At 41.4% G+C, this 17,437-nt stretch overlaps 1 protein-coding gene across 6 annotated transcripts in view; it reads left to right on the top strand.

Annotated features, from left to right (window-relative positions):
• Positions 1-17,437, top strand: part of MGAT4D (MGAT4 family member D) — a 134,799-nt gene that overhangs the window by 7,575 nt on the left and 109,787 nt on the right. Inside the window, exons 2-3 of one of the 6 annotated variants that reach the window (XM_045019638.1) lie at positions 43-1,785; positions 4,372-4,416. The exons of 2 other annotated variants lie outside the window; for them this stretch is intronic. Coding sequence is in view for 1 of the 4 variants with exons in the window: in XM_045019635.1 (XP_044875570.1) it covers positions 5,456-5,468 (13 nt within the window). In the remaining 3 variants the exon portion in view is untranslated. Of the gene's footprint in view, positions 1-42; positions 1,786-3,754; positions 4,417-5,348; positions 5,469-16,135; positions 16,424-17,437 lie in introns of those variants that run through there. 3 more of the 6 variants (XM_045019635.1, XM_045019639.1, XM_045019641.1) reach the window with 3 other exon arrangements.

Raw genomic sequence — 17,437 nt, 5'->3', positions numbered from 1 at the left:
AGAAAGATTACTGTTTTATTATTTTCATTTTGTTTATTTCAGATAAGGGAAATAGAACAAAATTAAAGCATAAACATGAGCATCAGTGAAGCAACTATAAAGATATTGCTGGCCAGGTTGGGGAATGACAAATTAAGAGATGAGTGTGAACCATAAAAATGGTTGTCTGGGTAGAAAGACAAAGAACATGGACACCAAAAATGGGAAACAAACAGCATCAAGGAAAGGGAGACAGAAAGGCAGCAGCAAGAAGCAGCATGCTGCCCAACCCTGGAAGCAGAAGCAGCTGCACACCAACAAGTCATTGAGCTGGAAAAGAAGGAAACCCAAGAAAATGAGAAGGAAAGGCTTCATGCCCAGAGCAAAATGGGCAAACGGGCAAATCCCACAGTCCCCAGGTACTCCCTCCATTCAAGGAACACCCAGCCAGGACAGGTTGTGCCCTGCATACAAAAAAGAAGTAGATTGTATTGGAGCATATTTTACCACTTTTGAAAGGTTATGTGAGTTTCATAAACTTCCAGAAGATAAGGAGGTCCCCTGATTGCAAAGTTGTGTGGTAAAACATTAAACATATTTAATGAAATGCTAGTTGAAAAAGCTTTGAAATATTCTGAGTTTTAAAAATGTGTCTTGCAAAGCTTTCAAATTACCCCTGAGTTGTACAGTCTGAAATTCACAAATCTCAGGAAGAGTGCTGGCATGAGTCAATGTGTCTAGAAAATGTGTGGCCCAACAAGAAAAAGGGAAAAGTGGCTGAGAACTATGACTGTTTGTTTGATCTCTTTGCTCAAGAGCATTTTCTAAGCATATGTTCTGAGATGTAATATAGAATAAATCTTTAAGTTCTCTGCAGGAAGTTGCCATCCTGCCTCCTGATTCCTTTGTACAAGCCCAAGTGTAGGGGCAGAAGCCTGGTGTAGAGGGAATGACCCTGTTTTACCACTGGGAAGAAGGGGAGTGGTTGGGAGCCCAGGTGCTCACCTCCTCAGAATCATTCCCCTGCTGGAAATCCCCATTATACACAACCTGTACAGGAGAATGGTCCAAGGAGGTACCACCCATGTAACTCCACTGAGCACATGAGAAATAAGTGCCTTAAGATAAACTAAGATCACACCCCATCCAATGCAGGTTAATGCAACTGTCATTAACACCAATTAATTCTGTGATGCCTGATCTTGAGGAAGTGGACCTGGAGTTTATCATGGTTGCCAATGTAAATTGCAAGGAATGGATAGCCTCAAGGGACATTGGAGTATAAATTTCTCAGGTCAGGGAAAGCATATTCAGAAAAACTGGATACATGCGTTACCTGACCAGGAAGTAGAGCTCCTGGCATTGGAAAAATATAAAATAGCTGTACCTCTGGCTAAGGTGTATTTTGAATGAGAAGGGTTGAAAGTTGAGATATTAAACAGCATTTCCACAGCAATACTGGTGGGAAGTGATATTTTTAGTATGTTCACAGGTGTTAATATTGTAACCCATAGAAGAGAATTGTGCAGACAAACAGCTGTGGGAGAAAGGGACATCCCCAGCTGAGCAAGAGGAAGCAAAGTGCTTTCAGATGTGGGAGGGATTGAGGCCAGCTCTTGCATAGCAGAGGAAAGTAGAATCCTCTGAGACTGGGGGAGGAGGAATTTACCTCTGCTACTGAAGAATCTGTCCCAGTTGTCAGCTGCTAGCATTTTGCAGATGAATTAAGGGTAGACTGCACTCTAGAGTGCATATGGAGATATGTCCTGAAAGGGACCTCAGTGAGGGGAAATGGAGAATATACAGGTAAGCTCATGGGGGGAACAGTAAAATCCCTGAGAAACCTTACAAGTGGCTGATTGTGCCTGCCCAGCACTGTGGAGAATTAATCTTGCTGACACATGATTTTCCTTTTACTGGTCACTTAGGGCCATGGAAATCTATGAACATTTAAAAAAAATACTGGCCAGGGTACAGAATGAGGGGGGAAATTATTGCAGGTCTTGTGAATTATGTCAAAAAAAGACCTGCAGGACTGCAGGAAGTTCCTCTTTGCCTCTTGCCCGTAATATGAGGCATTTTATAGGGTAACAATGGACATCATGGGTCCTATGCCACACCCAACCCAAAGGGAGGAGAAATATATCCTGGTTGTAGTGGATTTTACTGTCGATATCCCAAAGCAGTTACTCTATTGACATAAAGCTTGTTTCTGTAGCAAAAAGCCCTTTTCATTATTTTTAGCAGAGTGGGTTTTCCTAAAATTATTTTATGAGATCATGAGTCAGATTTCATGTCTCAGCTATTCAGTGACTTATGGAAGTTGTGTGGGATAAAACAACTAAAAGCTGCCCCATATCACCTAAAGACAAATGGTGTAGTGGAGAGGTTCAGTGGGACACTGAAATCAACACTGAGGACGTATGGCGGGACTAAGATTAGGATGAAATGTTACACTGTTGTTTGTAGATTCTTGGGGCACTTCCTTATAAACAGTTTGGCCCATTTCCCTCTCTATACAGAGGGAAATTGAGGGTACTCCTAGATCTTACCAGAGACTGCTGGGAAGGAGATACTGAGACAGAAGGGTAGCCTATAGCTGAATATGTACAAAGGTTCAGGCAAGAGTTAAAGGACATGCTGAAAATCGTTCAGAGTCACCACAGGGACAGTCAGGCCAAACAAAAGGCGTGACCAATATAGTTGTAAATGCTCTTTGAAGTAGGAGATTTAGTGTTGCTATTTATCCCTGTGAAAAAATGCAAAACTCCTGGAAGGGACCTTTTGAAATGATAGAAGAGGTAACTGAATGTACATACATGGCAAAAGACTTCACAGTAATGCTGCCATGCAGCTGGTGCATGTAAACAGATTTCAAGTTGATCACAGGAGAAAAGACATGGTAAACATAATCTGTTGTGTAGAAAAGGAAACTGAGGCACATCTCTTCATTGATTTGATGGCTGAATGCCAAACTGGCTCATCTCTGGAAAGCCTCAATATCTACAGTGAGTTAATATAAGTTGAGAAAGCAAAGGTGTTGTCTGTGTGCTTGCAGTACAGAAAAGTGTTTCTAGCAAGCCCAGGAAGACTCACTTACTAACTCATAAGATTGTTACTGTAGGATCACAGCCACTTCCCAGCAGGGCCTACTGTACCACTGGCAAGGTACAAGAGCAAACTTGCACAGAGATGCAGAGCATGCTGGCCCTGGGAATGATTACAGACTCTGCCCTTGGGCATCACCTGTGGTCTTTGTTACTAAGACAGACAACACTACGGTTTTTGGTTGAGTATAGGAAACACAATGCTGTCATGGTGTCAGATGCTTATCCTATGCCTAGAATTGATGATATGCTGCATATCTTAAGAAAAGCTAACTATATCAGCTTTTTTTTATTTAAAGGATACTGGCAAATTCCTTCAGATAATGCTCTGAAAAAATCTGCTTTTATTAGTGATGTGGAACTGTATGAGTTTTAAATGGATTACAGGACTGGGAGTGTTTAGTCTGCAGAAGAGAAGAATGAGGGGGGATTTTATAGCTGCTTTCAACTACCTGAAAGGGGGTTCTAAAGAGGATGGATCTAGACAGTTCTCAGTGGCACCAGATGACAGAACAAGGAGTAATGGTCTCAAGTTGCAGTGGGGGAGGTTTAGGTTGAATATTAGGAAAAACTTTGTCACTAGGAAGGTGGTGAAGCACTGGAATGGGTTACCTAGGGAAGTGGTGGAATCTCCTTCCTTAGAGGTTTTTAAGGTCAGGCTTGACAAAGCCCTGGCTGGGATGATTTAGTTGGGGATTGGTCCTGCTTTGAGCAGGGGGTTGGACTAGATGACCTCCTGAGGTCCCTTCCAATCCTGATATTCTATGATTCTATGACTTCGCAAGGGCCTGTGTCCACAATATAGTGATGACAAAACCTCACTGAGCTGAATTGCACCTAAAGTGTGACAGCAGACAACGCTTAAAGGAGAACCGTCTTTCCTCAAAGCCTTCTAGTTCTGTGCAAAAGTAAAATCATCCCCCAACAGTCTAGTAATGTGTGAACAACATATGGGCTATTTGAATGCACTGTTTTATAGTTCAGAGTTTGTTTTTTTTATTCTATTAGATTTTTTTTAAAAAGCATGAAGTATTTTCTACTTATTAAAGATGTAATTTTGTCTTCTAAAATATGCATGCTTAGGTGGGGAAATTCAGTTCAGCCAGGCTTGTTGAGAGGTATCAAAACTGTCATCCTGTGGTATAGATTTTAGATATGCTCCCTTCCCTTGTTTGCTTTGCTGTGGATTTTAAAATGATTTTAACAGTAAAAATATATAGAATCCTCTGTTTTCTTGTCACTCTTTGGTAGTTTCTAATTTCTTGATGCTCACCTATATTTCCAGGGCTGCTGTTGAGATTTCCAAGGCCCCAAGCTACTGGACATAAAGGTGTTGACAACAACTTTGGAAAATGTATGGCTATGTTATAATAGGAGATAGATGAAAAATAAAAAAGCATTTGCATGACAAACTGCAAAATTTTGAAATGCTTTTTGTTCTGAACTGTTCAAAATGGATCCTATTTTTTCTGAATGCTTTTTGCAAATTTGAAAAACTGTTTTTTTATAAATGAAAAACCTGTGTAACCACCTCAATAATATTTTGATAGCATTCCATAAAAAATTGAAAGCATGTTAGACACCCAGTTTTTTGCAAAAAGTGATAATTTTTACTTCTAAATTTTCCATGAAAAATTCATTTGTGAAAAAGGCTGTTTTTTTTCTTTTTTAATATAAATTTTTTTCAGTCAAACATTTCTGACTATCTCTAATTGTAAGGCAGTAGGTCCTTCTTAGTTTCCTTTAATCAATACCATACATGCACATTATTCTGCAATTTAATCAATGTCTTTTCACTCCCTCATTCATCCTTCATGCTTGAATTGCTGTAATTCAGGGTCTGATGGGGTGGACTAGGCCTGGAGGCCTCGGTCCTACCGCACCCTATCCCAGATATGATCAGTAGAGAAGTCCTCTAACTGGCCTAGAGTGGTTGCAGGAAGCAGTCAATCAAGGCCAGAAGACTGACTGCAGCTCCTTTTATGTGAGTCAGCTGCTGCCTGGAACAGGAGGAGAGAGGACTGTATTCTGGCTGACTGAAAAAGCAGCAGGACCACAGACATCTCAGTGTGGGTAGGGAGCAGGGGAGAAAAGAAGGAGTTTTTGGCTGGCTGCTGGGACTGAGTAAGGAATAAGCCCAGGGAGGACTGCAGGAAGATACTGTCTCCAGAGAGGAATCCCTGGGGATATGGCCCTATACCAGGGCTGGGACAAGTTAAAGACTGTATTCCCTGGAAGGGCTTTGTTCTGTTTCCCATACAGTGTATGTGACTAGGGCAGAGGGCCGAGTCACTGAAAAACTGCCTGAGAAACCACCGACAGGGTTCATCATAAACTGAAAAACTGTAGACACATCTGATCAAAAGGGGATGCTTGTGAGAGGTGGGTGCCACACCGTTACATGGGCTTTAATTTCTGTGCAGTTGTTGGATGTATAAATGGTAATATCAGGTAGGAAGGTTATATTTCCTCTGTATTTGGCAGTGGTGTGACTGTACTAGAATACGGTGTCTAAGTCTGGTGTCCACAATTCAAGAAGGATGGGTGAGATCCACAAAGGTACTCTGACACCTAAGACCCATTTTCACACATTACTGCAATCCACAAAACTCCTGTCTGGTTGCTTCCTAACCCTGTAGGTGCCTAAACTCACTCAGTGCCTAAATTGTTGCTGCTGGGCATATGCATTGCAGCCTCATGATAGGCATCCAGACTGCAACCTCCCATGTAAGCCCCAGACTGATTTGCCAACAGGGAAAGATAGGTGTTTGGCTGCATAAGGCATATCTGGGGACCTAATCCTGTAGGCAATTTCAGAAGCTGCTGACTAGATTGGATGTCTCAGGTAAATTCACACAAAACAGTTGTAGGTGGGATGAGGAGGATCTCCCTTATACCATTTAGGCTAGTAGACAGGGTACTCCTGTAGGCTGGTTCCAGTGCCCATTCCTTTGGGGGTGGGGAGAAGGGAAGTTATGAACAGGGATTCACCACCTGTCATGTGAGTGCCCTATCCACTAGGCTGTGGAATAGTCTGAGGTGGGTCTCCCTCAATCTCTTGCATTAATGCCGTTCTTAAACAAAAGGAAGTATTTCTTTGCACAATGCACAGTCAACCTGTGAAACTCATTGCCAGCAGATGATGTGAAGGCCAAGACTACAACAGGGTTCAAAAAAGAACTAGATAAATTCATGGAAGATAGGTCCATCAATGGCTATTAGCCAGGATGAGCAAGGATATTGTCTCTAGCCTCTGTTTGCCAGAAGCTGATAATGGGTGACAGGGGATGGATCACTTGATGATTACCTGTTCTGTTCATGCCCTCGGGGGCACCTGGCATTGGCCACAGTTGGAAGACAGGATACTGGGCTAGATGGACCTTTGGTCTGATCCAGTATGGCCATTCTTATGTTCCACTTAATAATTGGGCCAATGAAAGTGTTAAAATGGCTCTGTAGCTAGTGGTTAGGCACTCATCAAAGAGGTGGCTGATCCCTGTTCAAATTCCTTCTCCCACTCAGTAAGGGGTGGGGGGACTTGAATGAGGGGCTTTCCATGTCTCAGGCAAGTATCCTAACCACTAGGCTAAAGATTACAAAGGAGTGCCTCCTTCATCTCCCCCTGCCGTTTTGTTTTGGACCCTGCACAAAACTTGGCCAGCCAATTACCTATCTTCCCATGGTTTGTGGATTGTAAATAGAGATAGATGCTTCCCTGCTGCTTGGATTTAGGCTTCTGTGTCTGAGATCTGGTGGAGCTTACCACACACATGCACCTCTTGTCAGTCACTCCCATTGGCTCGCTTAGACAGTTCACTACTTATCATGCTGGCTTTGTGGATCAAAATCTAAGGTGCTTTTCATCCCTATTCGTTGTATGGGAGCTTAGGCACCTAACTTGGGCTTTGTGAATTGCAGTGTTGTTCCTGTGAATTTCTCAGCATCATGATGCTCAGTGTCATGACGCCTAAATACCAGGATGGATAAAAATCAATGATTTTTTAATTAAAAAAATCGGATTTTTTTATTTAAATCATTTTTTGATTAAATGCTTTTTGAGGAAAAAACCTATCTAAAGATAGTTTTAATTAAGATACATTATAGCTCAAAGATATCTCATCATGGAATAGGGATTATAAATTCTAATTCTATAGTATGAGACAATATATTCATATTCATGTAAGGTTTAAGAAAAGTTTTGTAAATGAGTTCCAATAGTTCATGGATCAGGGACTCAATTTTATGAGGTTCCACAGGCTTCTGTATAGATTATTTAGGTTAACCTTTCTATCTACCCAATGGGACTCAGTGCTAAGTCTAGAACAGGGGTAGGCAATCTATGGCACACGTGCCAAAGGTGGCAGACCAGCTGATTTTTCAGTGGCACTGCCCGGGTCCTGGCCACCAGTCTGGGGGGCTCTGCATTTTAATTTAATTTTAAATGAAGCTTCTTAAATGTTTTAAAAACCTTATTTACTTTACATACAACAGCAATTTATTTATATATTATAGACTTATAGAAAGAGACCTTGTAAAAAAATTAAAATTATTATTGGCACACGAAAACTTAAATCAGAGTGAATAAATGAAGACTCAGCACACAACTTCTGAAAGGTTGCCGACCCCTGGTTTAGAAGATACCATCAGGGATGCTTAGTTTTGCAGTTCTCAAACTGTGGATTTGTGTCTCCAGAGGTAACATGCTTGTTAACAGCAAAAATATTTCTAAATAAATAATATATAGAGGTGAGAAATAACAGACCTCAACTCTATTGTCCCTCTGCAAATTTGTGTACACAGAGTCAATCCCTTACCTCTCTCTAAAAGTGGAAAGTTTCAAAAAGTTCAATGAATAGAAGATTGTTGGGAGTGGAATAGATCTGGACAAGGAGAAGAAGTCTGGAGATAAATGTTAGAAGGGAGAGACATATTCTTGTTTTGTTAAAATATTACATGTTTGCTGTTGAAGAAAAAAATCCAGAATACTTAATGTTGTTGTTTTTAGTTAAATAAAGCAATTTAAATGTCTGTCTGGTGATGTTCTCCTCCTAATACAGCATGGCAAGAAAATCCTCCAAATATTAATGATTAACCTGTTGAATTGGCGATAGTTCGCCTCCCAATGACGTCATAAATATCTGCTTCAATTACCTTTGGTAAATGAAATAACCAAATAATCATTCATTTTCTGATACAGCTATAAAACTAATCTGAAAAGTTTTCAAAATAAATTACTTTAAAAATGGATAGTGTGTGCCTTCTAAAAACGAAACCTACATCTATCTGTGAGTTGTGAAGTATATGTATTAAGGTTATAACCACCCACAAGAATGCACTTTTATGTAGAAAACCATGACTAAATTAAGTCTTCCTAACTAGTGATTCAAATCAAATCCACCCTGCTAAATACCTTTGCAGATCTAGGCTGGAGTGAATAATTTGGAGAGGGTTCAGAGAAGAGGCATCTGAATGATTAAAGGAAAACATTTTATAGTGGTAGTTGCAAGAAGTTCAATCTATTTAGTTTAACAAAGAGAAGGTTAAGTTGTGATTTATCCCAGTTTATAAGTAGCTACATAGATGATAATTTTTATAATAGCATCTTCATTCTAGCAGACAAAGGTAGAACAAGATCCAATGGGTGGAAGCTGAATTGAGACAAATTTGGAGATAAGGTGCAAATTTTTAAGTGAGGATAATTAACTATTAGAACAAGTTACCAATGATTGTGCTGAATTTTCATCAGTGGCAATTTTAAAATCAAAGTTGGATGCTTTTCCTAAATATATGCACTAGTTCAAACAATAATTAAATCAGGAAAGTCCTACGTTAGACAGGAGGTCACACTAGATGATCACAATCATCTCTTCTGGCCCTATAATCTATAGGTCTATGTAATTTCTCAGTGTTGATGATCTCGGTAAGAGGGTTACACTTAATGCAATACAACATTCATTATGAAACTTCCTTTTGTTGGAGTTTTATTGTATCCATTACAGAAATGCAACAAATGTGTGGTCTAGTAAGATTGATTACTTACTTTCACAGAGATGCAATTTTATAAACTACTAATTACTCAAATGGAATCAATACTGTGGTGTCAGTCTCAGCTCTCTGAAAATTTTAGCTTCCTTTCTTAATTTACACTGATCAATCTACCAACCTGACCTCTTACCATAATTTCAATGCAAAGAGAAATGATACATTTCTTCACCTTCAGGGGGGAAAAAACTCTAACCCCCAACTTGAATCTAATATGTAGTAAATCAATTTTTTCCCCCTTCCAGTGACTGTTGCCTATTGTTAGTAGCAGGCATTCAGTGTAAGGGTATCTGAAAGACACCCGCTACACACAGAGAATAATCTTAGTCATTCTGATGATAAATTTTGGCAAATATTCATCTTGACCTTTCTTATCTGTAAGACTGCGTACACCTAAATGTGTGAAACTGCCATTGAAAATGAGACAACCACTTTAGCCACTCACGAGAAAAGATAAATGTTGACAATATAAGGACTAGATCCTACAACCCCAACTCACTAATATTCCTTATTCCAAGAAGTAGCCAACAGGACTACTTCAGTGAGTAAGAACTATTCACATGAATAAGAGTTTGCAGTATCTAGCCCTAGTTTATGATGTTTCTCCAAGATTAAATATTGTTAAGATGGAAGCTTTTCCTCACATTTGTCTTTTCTAAATTTTGCCGGTGCTAGTCCTGGTAAAATTTCATACATTACAAAGTGACATACTGAAATTTCTCCACTTTCACCACTGAAATCTTCAGAGGTTCCTAAGTTGGATCCCTCTTTGGTATAGAGGAGATAACTGCGGGCAGAGCACTTTTCCGGGGTTGGGAGGGATCTTTTCCTTTGGAGTGCTCTGAATTCCTCCCCTCCCTTCATTCCAAAATGGCCTGAGGCTGTAGAGCTTCAGGCATGCTCCCAAGCTTACTTGTTGAAGAAGGCATTGTGGAGGACTGAAGCAGTTTATGATGGGATTTTTGTCTGGTGATTTTAAATTTTATTGGTCTGCTGCATGGTTATTCAATGAGATGTGAAAGGGTGCAGAGAGGAGGCTTTGAATGATTTGTTTTGTAAAGTATAAATGTATGTTAAATGTGTCTAGCATTAAGGATTTCTTAGCTCAAAGTCAAAGAAATTATGGTGGGCTGGCTTTCCCAAAACATCTGTCCCAAAATTTAAAATCTACACTTTTGAATTGTTCTTAATCATATAAATACCCAATGTAGTAATAAAACACAAATGCTGTGAATCAGTAGGTTAGTAGTTCATTCCCCTAGATGTGCTTGAATGCCTTCAATTTTGATAATTCACTTTAAATTACATTTTAAAAAATGCCTGAGGCTGGTAATGGTGCAACATACCCTTACACTATGAAAAGTAGTTTCCACTAGATGGGTAAGATAAAATAATAAAGAAAGCATTTATAGCCTTTTCGCTATTATTTTCAAAATATTTATTGTTTGTTAATATTTTTTAAAATAGAAGTATCTTAGACTTCCTGGCTGCTGTTTGAAAAATAATTATCCTGACATATTCCTTCCCAGAGAGATTTCAGGAAATGTGAATTTTGAGAGAGATCAAATATAAACATCCCCTCTTCGCAATACCTTTCTCTTCCCTTCCTTAAATAATTCCATCACTGACTTTTTGGTTATGTGTCTGTGTGTTACAAGTGACTCTACTTTATGGTCCAATATCTTATTTTGAGATTAGCTAATAAACTGCTACAGATCAAGTCAAGATTTTGTCCATGTATTTGACGTGCCGCTGGAAACATGATCCTGTTGTCTGTTGCATCAGCAGTAGGTTAATAATGATTGGAAACAGGAGGAATTGGAGTCCACATGGCTAGATACATTATTAATATTTATTATTTATTGATAGCATGCTTGGCATAATCAAGTTATAGCATTGCAGCTTTCTCACATAGACAAAAGGAAGTAAGTTTAAAGACACCATTGGCAGAAAGGTAAGGAGAGAGTCTTGAATGGAGCAAATAAAGAGGGCATATTTTCCAGGAAATTCTGACTTTTTGTGCCAGGAAGTGAAACCTTAACTACTTTTGGTATATTTACATTTTGAGGAACAATTGATGCAATAGAGTTGAAATGTGCCCAGCCTCAAAACCCCACACCCTAATTCTCCACAGTTTAACATATTTCTCCACTCCCTGCATTCATTATTAAGTAAGTGATCATCATAATTCAACATGCTCTGAGTAACTATTTGCTTCAGAGTAAACCTTAATAACTAACCTCTTAATGCATTTTTGACAGCCTACACCAGACTTTCCCCTATATGTTGTCTCAGTGTTTTATTAGTTTCTGGGGACAAATGATAATAAATTTTACTATCTGGCTCTGAAAATAAACTAAAATTTAATGTGTTTTAAATTATAGCATCCTCCACTTCAATGCGATCAGCTTAATCTGCCCAACCACATCCTAGACATGTTCACTTTTATGGCTTCATAACAGAGACAAGCAAATTGATTAATAATGTAAAATGCTTGTAATACAGATTAAAGAAGACTGGTATTTTTATTGCTAAAAGCAAAACAAACCCAGCAACCAGCAGCTTAGTTTAGTGACTGAGAATAGGTTAGGAGGCAGGAATAGCTGAGTTCTAATCCCAGCCTTTCTAGTGGCTCCCAAGGCCATATTAATTTCTGACCTAAACTATAACTAGACTACACAAGATTATGTGACTTATGTGAAGCATTTGTTTTTATCAGGAGTGTACATGTGATTAAATGCAGATCTGATGTGAATATCAGGATTGGTGGTGCTAAATTTGCAAACTATATCCATTCATCATTGCCTTATGTAGAGACTAATTGTCAGTATGCTGACAGCATGGAAAAGGAAGGTTGGGATAATCAAACTTCCATTGATGTTCAGCAGAAGTTATCTGCCTAACTCCCTTAGGTGCCTTTGATGATTTCAAATTAAGTAACCAAGGATACCTGAGAGTAAACATGAATGTGATCTGCAATTAATACAAACTAATCCTGCTATTTTGAGTATTTATTCCAATAGTGTATGTTATATTTGTGACATCTCTCTGAAAAGTAATATATCATGCCCACTGGGAGTGTGGCATGAAGTGTCAGAGGCTGGTGTTCCTTTGGGCTTCTTTGTATGTTCCTGGCGCTAAACGCCTTCATGAACTTGGAAAATAAATTGTGGTGTTTTATTAATGTCAGATTGTTGTTTTTAATGTAGTTAGCCAGATGCTTCCTTTAGTGATTTGATGGTGTTTTCCTAACCTTTCCGTGGGCAATGTGACTGCTGTTCAAAACAACTATTATCTCAAATGCCCAGAAGAAGTTTATGTACTCAGTATTTGTTAATACAACTATCCTGATCACAAGTAATATATTTATTGCTCTGAGTATATTGAAAAGGCAAATAGGTTGAAGAAATGGCTGCCAAAGGCCACACCAGCATTTTAAAGCAGTAAACAGAACTGAAGCACTCTGCTTTGCTTGGTTCTGGGAAAATAGACCCAGCTCCACAAAGGTAATTAGGCATCATACCCCACAGTCAGGTACCTAAATCCCAGTTTTAGGCTCCACTGTGATCCACAAAACCCCTGCTTGGCTGCTGTCAATTGCTGTAGGTGCCTAAATTCACTTGGCACCTACATTTTTAGGATAAAAGTTCTGTAGGTGCCTAAGGTCTTGTCTACATGGTGCCAGCAAAGGGCTATGGAGGGGTGTGATTTGTAGAATGTTCTAACTGCCCTGCTGGCACATTCTAAAAGGTAGTTTGCAGGAGGCAGGAGCACTTTCCTGACACCATGTAGAAAAGCCCTAAGCTTCTGCCTGTGGGCATATGCACTGGATGCCTATCTCTTGCCTAAGCCCCAGCATGATTCCCAAACCAGGAAAAGATAGGTTGAGGAGTGCCTATCTTGCCTGTGGGGCTTGAGCTGGTAGGTGTGCTCAGAGCCCATCCACTGGATCAAACCCCATTCAAAATTCAGGAGTGCTCACCTTATAACTTCTAGTCTAGTGCTTTTGTTAGAACATGCACTTGGGAGACCCAGGTTCAATTTCCCCCTTTGCTTGAAGAAGAGTCTTCCACATCTCCCAAGAGTGTGCTCTAATCACTGAGCCATGGGATATTCTGATGGGGGCAGAATAATGTCTCTTTTTTAAAATTGTTTTACTTTGGATAAATAGTAAAAATAGTCCTTGGAGCAGGGGGACTGGATCCCAGCTCTCCTATCTCCGTACTCTAACCACTGGACTATAGATTAATTTCTTCTTGCTTGCTCTCTCCTCTCAACCCCAGATCCCTCCCAGAAGAATTAATTCTGTCTTTCTATCCCCCAAAAGAATTAATTTACACTGTAGTAATTATTTACACTACCAATTAATATGACCCACGGTGTGGACTTTGGAAAGAATTACTCCTGGTGTAACTCCAATGGCTTCAATGGAGTTATATTAGGGATGAATTTGGATTAATATTATTTACTCACCTCACAGAGGAAGTGCAAAGATTTGGCTAAGCTTTGTAAAGTTCTTGTGTAACATGCTATCAGTGTTTGCACCCCACCTCTTTGCATCAGGGGCGGCTCTAGGAATTTAGCCGCCCCAAGCAGTCATGCCTGCGGGAGGTGCACCGGAGCCGCGGGACCAGCGGACCTCCGCAGGCATGACTGCGGAAGGTCCGCCGGACCCGCCTGCCGCCCTCCCGACAAAATGCCGCCCCACGTGCGCGCTTGGCGCGCTGGGGTCTGGAGCCGGTCCTGGTTGTATGTGGACTGTTTAAGACCATGGAATATGAAAAATGCTATTTAAATGTTAAATTAAATGGGAGTAACTAAACTTTGTGATGTGTACATTTCAATTCCAAGTCCTCATGTAATACTGTCATTGTAACTGGGTATTTCTCCTTTTTCCTTAGCTTCATTTGTCCTATAACATTTCATGTTGGAAACTAGGGTGCAAACTCTGCATCAAAGAGGCTGCATTCATATGTTGCTGTAAGATGTTTAGCACACCCATGGGTATTATTGAATAATAATCAACATATATAATTTACTTCTCTTAATAATCATTTTATTATTACACTTCTAAAAGCTTTAAGGAAGGTTGTACCAATAGAAGATGAGAAACAGCATGTAACCTGATAAACTAGCTTATTTTTAGAAGTCAAACAATTGTATTCCTAGTAGTAGCAGCAGCAGCTCACAGAGGCTTCAACCAAATCAGGGCCATAGTATGCCATGTTCTGTACAGACATAGTAAAACAGAATTCCTGTCCCCAAGGGAATCTAATCTTAATTCCATATGAAATGGAATCAGTGGGGAACCAACCAAATGGAGGAGATAAGGGTAATATGGGCCCCACACTACAAGAAGGATGTGGAGAAATTGGAAAGAGTCCAGCGGAGGGCAACAAAAATGATTAGGGGGCTGGAGCACATGACTTATGAGGAGAGGCTGAGGGAACTGGGTTTGTTTAGTCTGCAGAAGAGAAGAATGAGGGGGAATTTGATAGCTGCTTTCAACTACCTGAAAGGGGGCTCCAAAGAGGATGGATCTAGACTGTTCTCAGTGGTACCAGATGACAGAACAAGGAGTAATGGTCTCAAGTTGCAGTGTGGGAGGTTTAGGTTGGATATTAGGAAAAACTTTGTCACTAGGAGGGTGGTGAAGCACTGGAATGGGTTATCTAGGGAGGGGGTGGAATCTCCTTCCTTAGAGGTTTTTAAGGTCAGGCTTGACAAAGCCCTGGCTGGGATGATTTAGTTGGGAATTGGTTCTGCTTTGAGCAGGGGGTTGGACTAGATGACCTCCTGAGGTCCCGTCCAACCCTTATATTCTATGATACAAGTCTGTTTTACATAAATTAGCTGTATGCCAGGGATCGGCAACCTTTAGCACGTGGCTCGCCAGTGGGCCGGGCCGGTTTGTTTACCTGACGCATCGACAGTTTCAGCCGATCGCGGCTCCCACTGGCTGTGGTTCGCCGCTCCAGGCCAATGGGGGCTGCGGGAAGTGGCGTGGAATGAGGGATGTACTGGCCGCTGCTTCCTGCAGCCCCCATTGGCCTGGAGCGGCGAACTACAGCCAGTGGGAGCCGCGATTGGCCAAAACTGCTGACGCGGCAGATAAACAAAATGGCCAGGCCCGCCAAGGTGAGCCGCATGCCAAAGGTTGTCGATCCCTGCTGTATGCTCTATTTGTAGATCTAGAGGGTTGTGTTGTTTGCTTAATTGAGATAAATAAGGAGGTTGGCTTAATGATTTTCCTAGCCAGTATCAGCTAATAGTGTTCCCTAAGTATCATGGTTGAAATAGCTTTATGGATTTTATCACTTTTTAAAAAAAAATTTAGGGTAGCATCCTACACATGAGGAACATGGGAGAGAGCAAAAAGATGTTTGAGACAAAGCTGACAAATAGGTAATGGATGCTGGCTTTGGTGGTGGTGCAAAGGGCAGGGACGGCTCCAGGCACCAGCGGAGCAAGCGCATGCCTGGGGCGGCAAGCCGCAGGGGTCGGCCTGCCGGTCGCCATGAGGGTGGCAGTCAGGCTGCCTTCGGTGGTATGCCTGCGGGAGGTCTGTCAGTCTCGCGGCTTTGGTGGCAATTCGGCGGCAGGTACGCTGAAGGCACGGGACTGGCGGACCTCCCGCAGGCATGCCGCCGAAAGCCGCCTGACTGCCGTGCTTGGGATGGCAAAATACATAGAGCCGCCCCTGATAAAGGGATAATTGACAAAATAAGAATAAGATAGTGGAGCAGATAGAGTGGGAAGTAAACTATGAAAGCCTTAAAGGTAAGGACCAGGACTGGAATCCACAAAGGGACCTCAGCATGGCAATTCCAAGCATCACAATACCTAACTTTTCAGTGCCTAGAAAATTGCAGGAACACCATTGTGATCTTCAAAGCCTGAGTTAGGTGCCAAGGCTCCCATACAATGAATGGGGGAAAATAGGAGCCTGAGATTGTGATCCAAAAACCTAGCACGCTAGGTGGGAAGCCATCTAAGCTACCCAATGGGAGATGCTGAGGAAAGGGGTGTGTGCTAAGCCCTGCCCCTCTCAGAAATAGGCACCTAAATCCAAGTTGCAGGGAGGCACCTGATTTGGTTTGTGATCTGTAAACCAGGAGAATGATAGGCATTTGGTTGCCTAAGTGGTCTGTGGAGCCAAAATCAAAAGAGGCTGGTAGGAGGAGACAGCCCTCCCTTATCATCTTTGGCCTAGTGTACTCACCCAAGATGTAGGAGACCCCCAGTTCAAGTCATCCCTCCAACTGAGGGAAGAACAGAGATCAGCTGCTTCTCAGGTAAGTGCTGTAACCACTAGGCTACAGAATATTCTGATGTGGGTCTCCCTTAGTCTGTCATATTGAAATTGTTCCACTTTAATTAAATTGTTTAATAAATATTAGCTGGGCTACTGAAAGTGTTAGAATCACTCTGTAGCCTAATGGGTGGAGCAGTTGCCCAAGAGGTGGCCAATCCCTGTACAAATCCCTTCTCTCCCTCAGGAGGAGGGCCTTGAATCGGGGTGGGGGATGTCTACCACATCCTTGGTGAAGTACCCTAGCTCCTAGGCTAGTTGTATAAGGGAGGTCCTGATCCTTCTCCCTCCCTTCCCCAGCTTGTTTGGGTGAGCTTGCTTGAGAGGCCTGACCTGGTAGATGGCCTCTGAGTACACCTACTGGATCAGTCCCTTGCATGTGAGTTAAGCAGCTGAATTCCGGTCTTCTTTAGTTTGTAAATTGCTCTAGGGCTTGGGGTGGGAGATAAGTGTCTGGGTGCCTAGAGGGAGGCAGCAGTGCACATGGTCAGAGGCAGAAATATAGGTACCTAGGGAACTTTTACTGCAGAAATGTAGGCACTGAGTGAATTTAGGTGCCTCCAGGCTTAGGTGGCAGCCAAGTGGGAGTTTTGTGGATTGCAGTGGTACCTTTGTGGCTCGCACTCAAGAAGCTTGTATTTGATAGGTGAAATAAGAGGGGAGGGACTCAAAGCAGGGTTGAGGAGGAGGATGTTGTAAGAATGGGGCACATAGATGATCTTACCAACCAAATAGACCTGAACAGGACAAAATTGTACTATAGTCAAGGTGTGAAATGGCCTGGAGGAAAGTTTTGGTGTTGTAGTTAGAGGCAATAAGGCTTCTTTGAAATCTTGTGTAGGAAGATATAGACACAGCCTGGGATGTTGATCTAATGAGAGGGCAGAGTCAATAAGACACAGGTTATAGGCCTGATTAACTAAGAGGATGTTGGGGTGGCCCACAATACCTGTCTCATAGAACTGGAAGGGATCCCGAAAGGTCATTGAGTCCAGCC

Source organism: Mauremys mutica, chromosome 5 (genome assembly GCF_020497125.1).
Source record: "Mauremys mutica isolate MM-2020 ecotype Southern chromosome 5, ASM2049712v1, whole genome shotgun sequence".
NCBI classification, from domain to species: Eukaryota; Metazoa; Chordata; order Testudines; family Geoemydidae; genus Mauremys; species Mauremys mutica.
The sequence above is the reverse complement of the archived record's forward strand: the minus strand, read 5'-3'. Positions and strand labels throughout refer to the sequence as shown.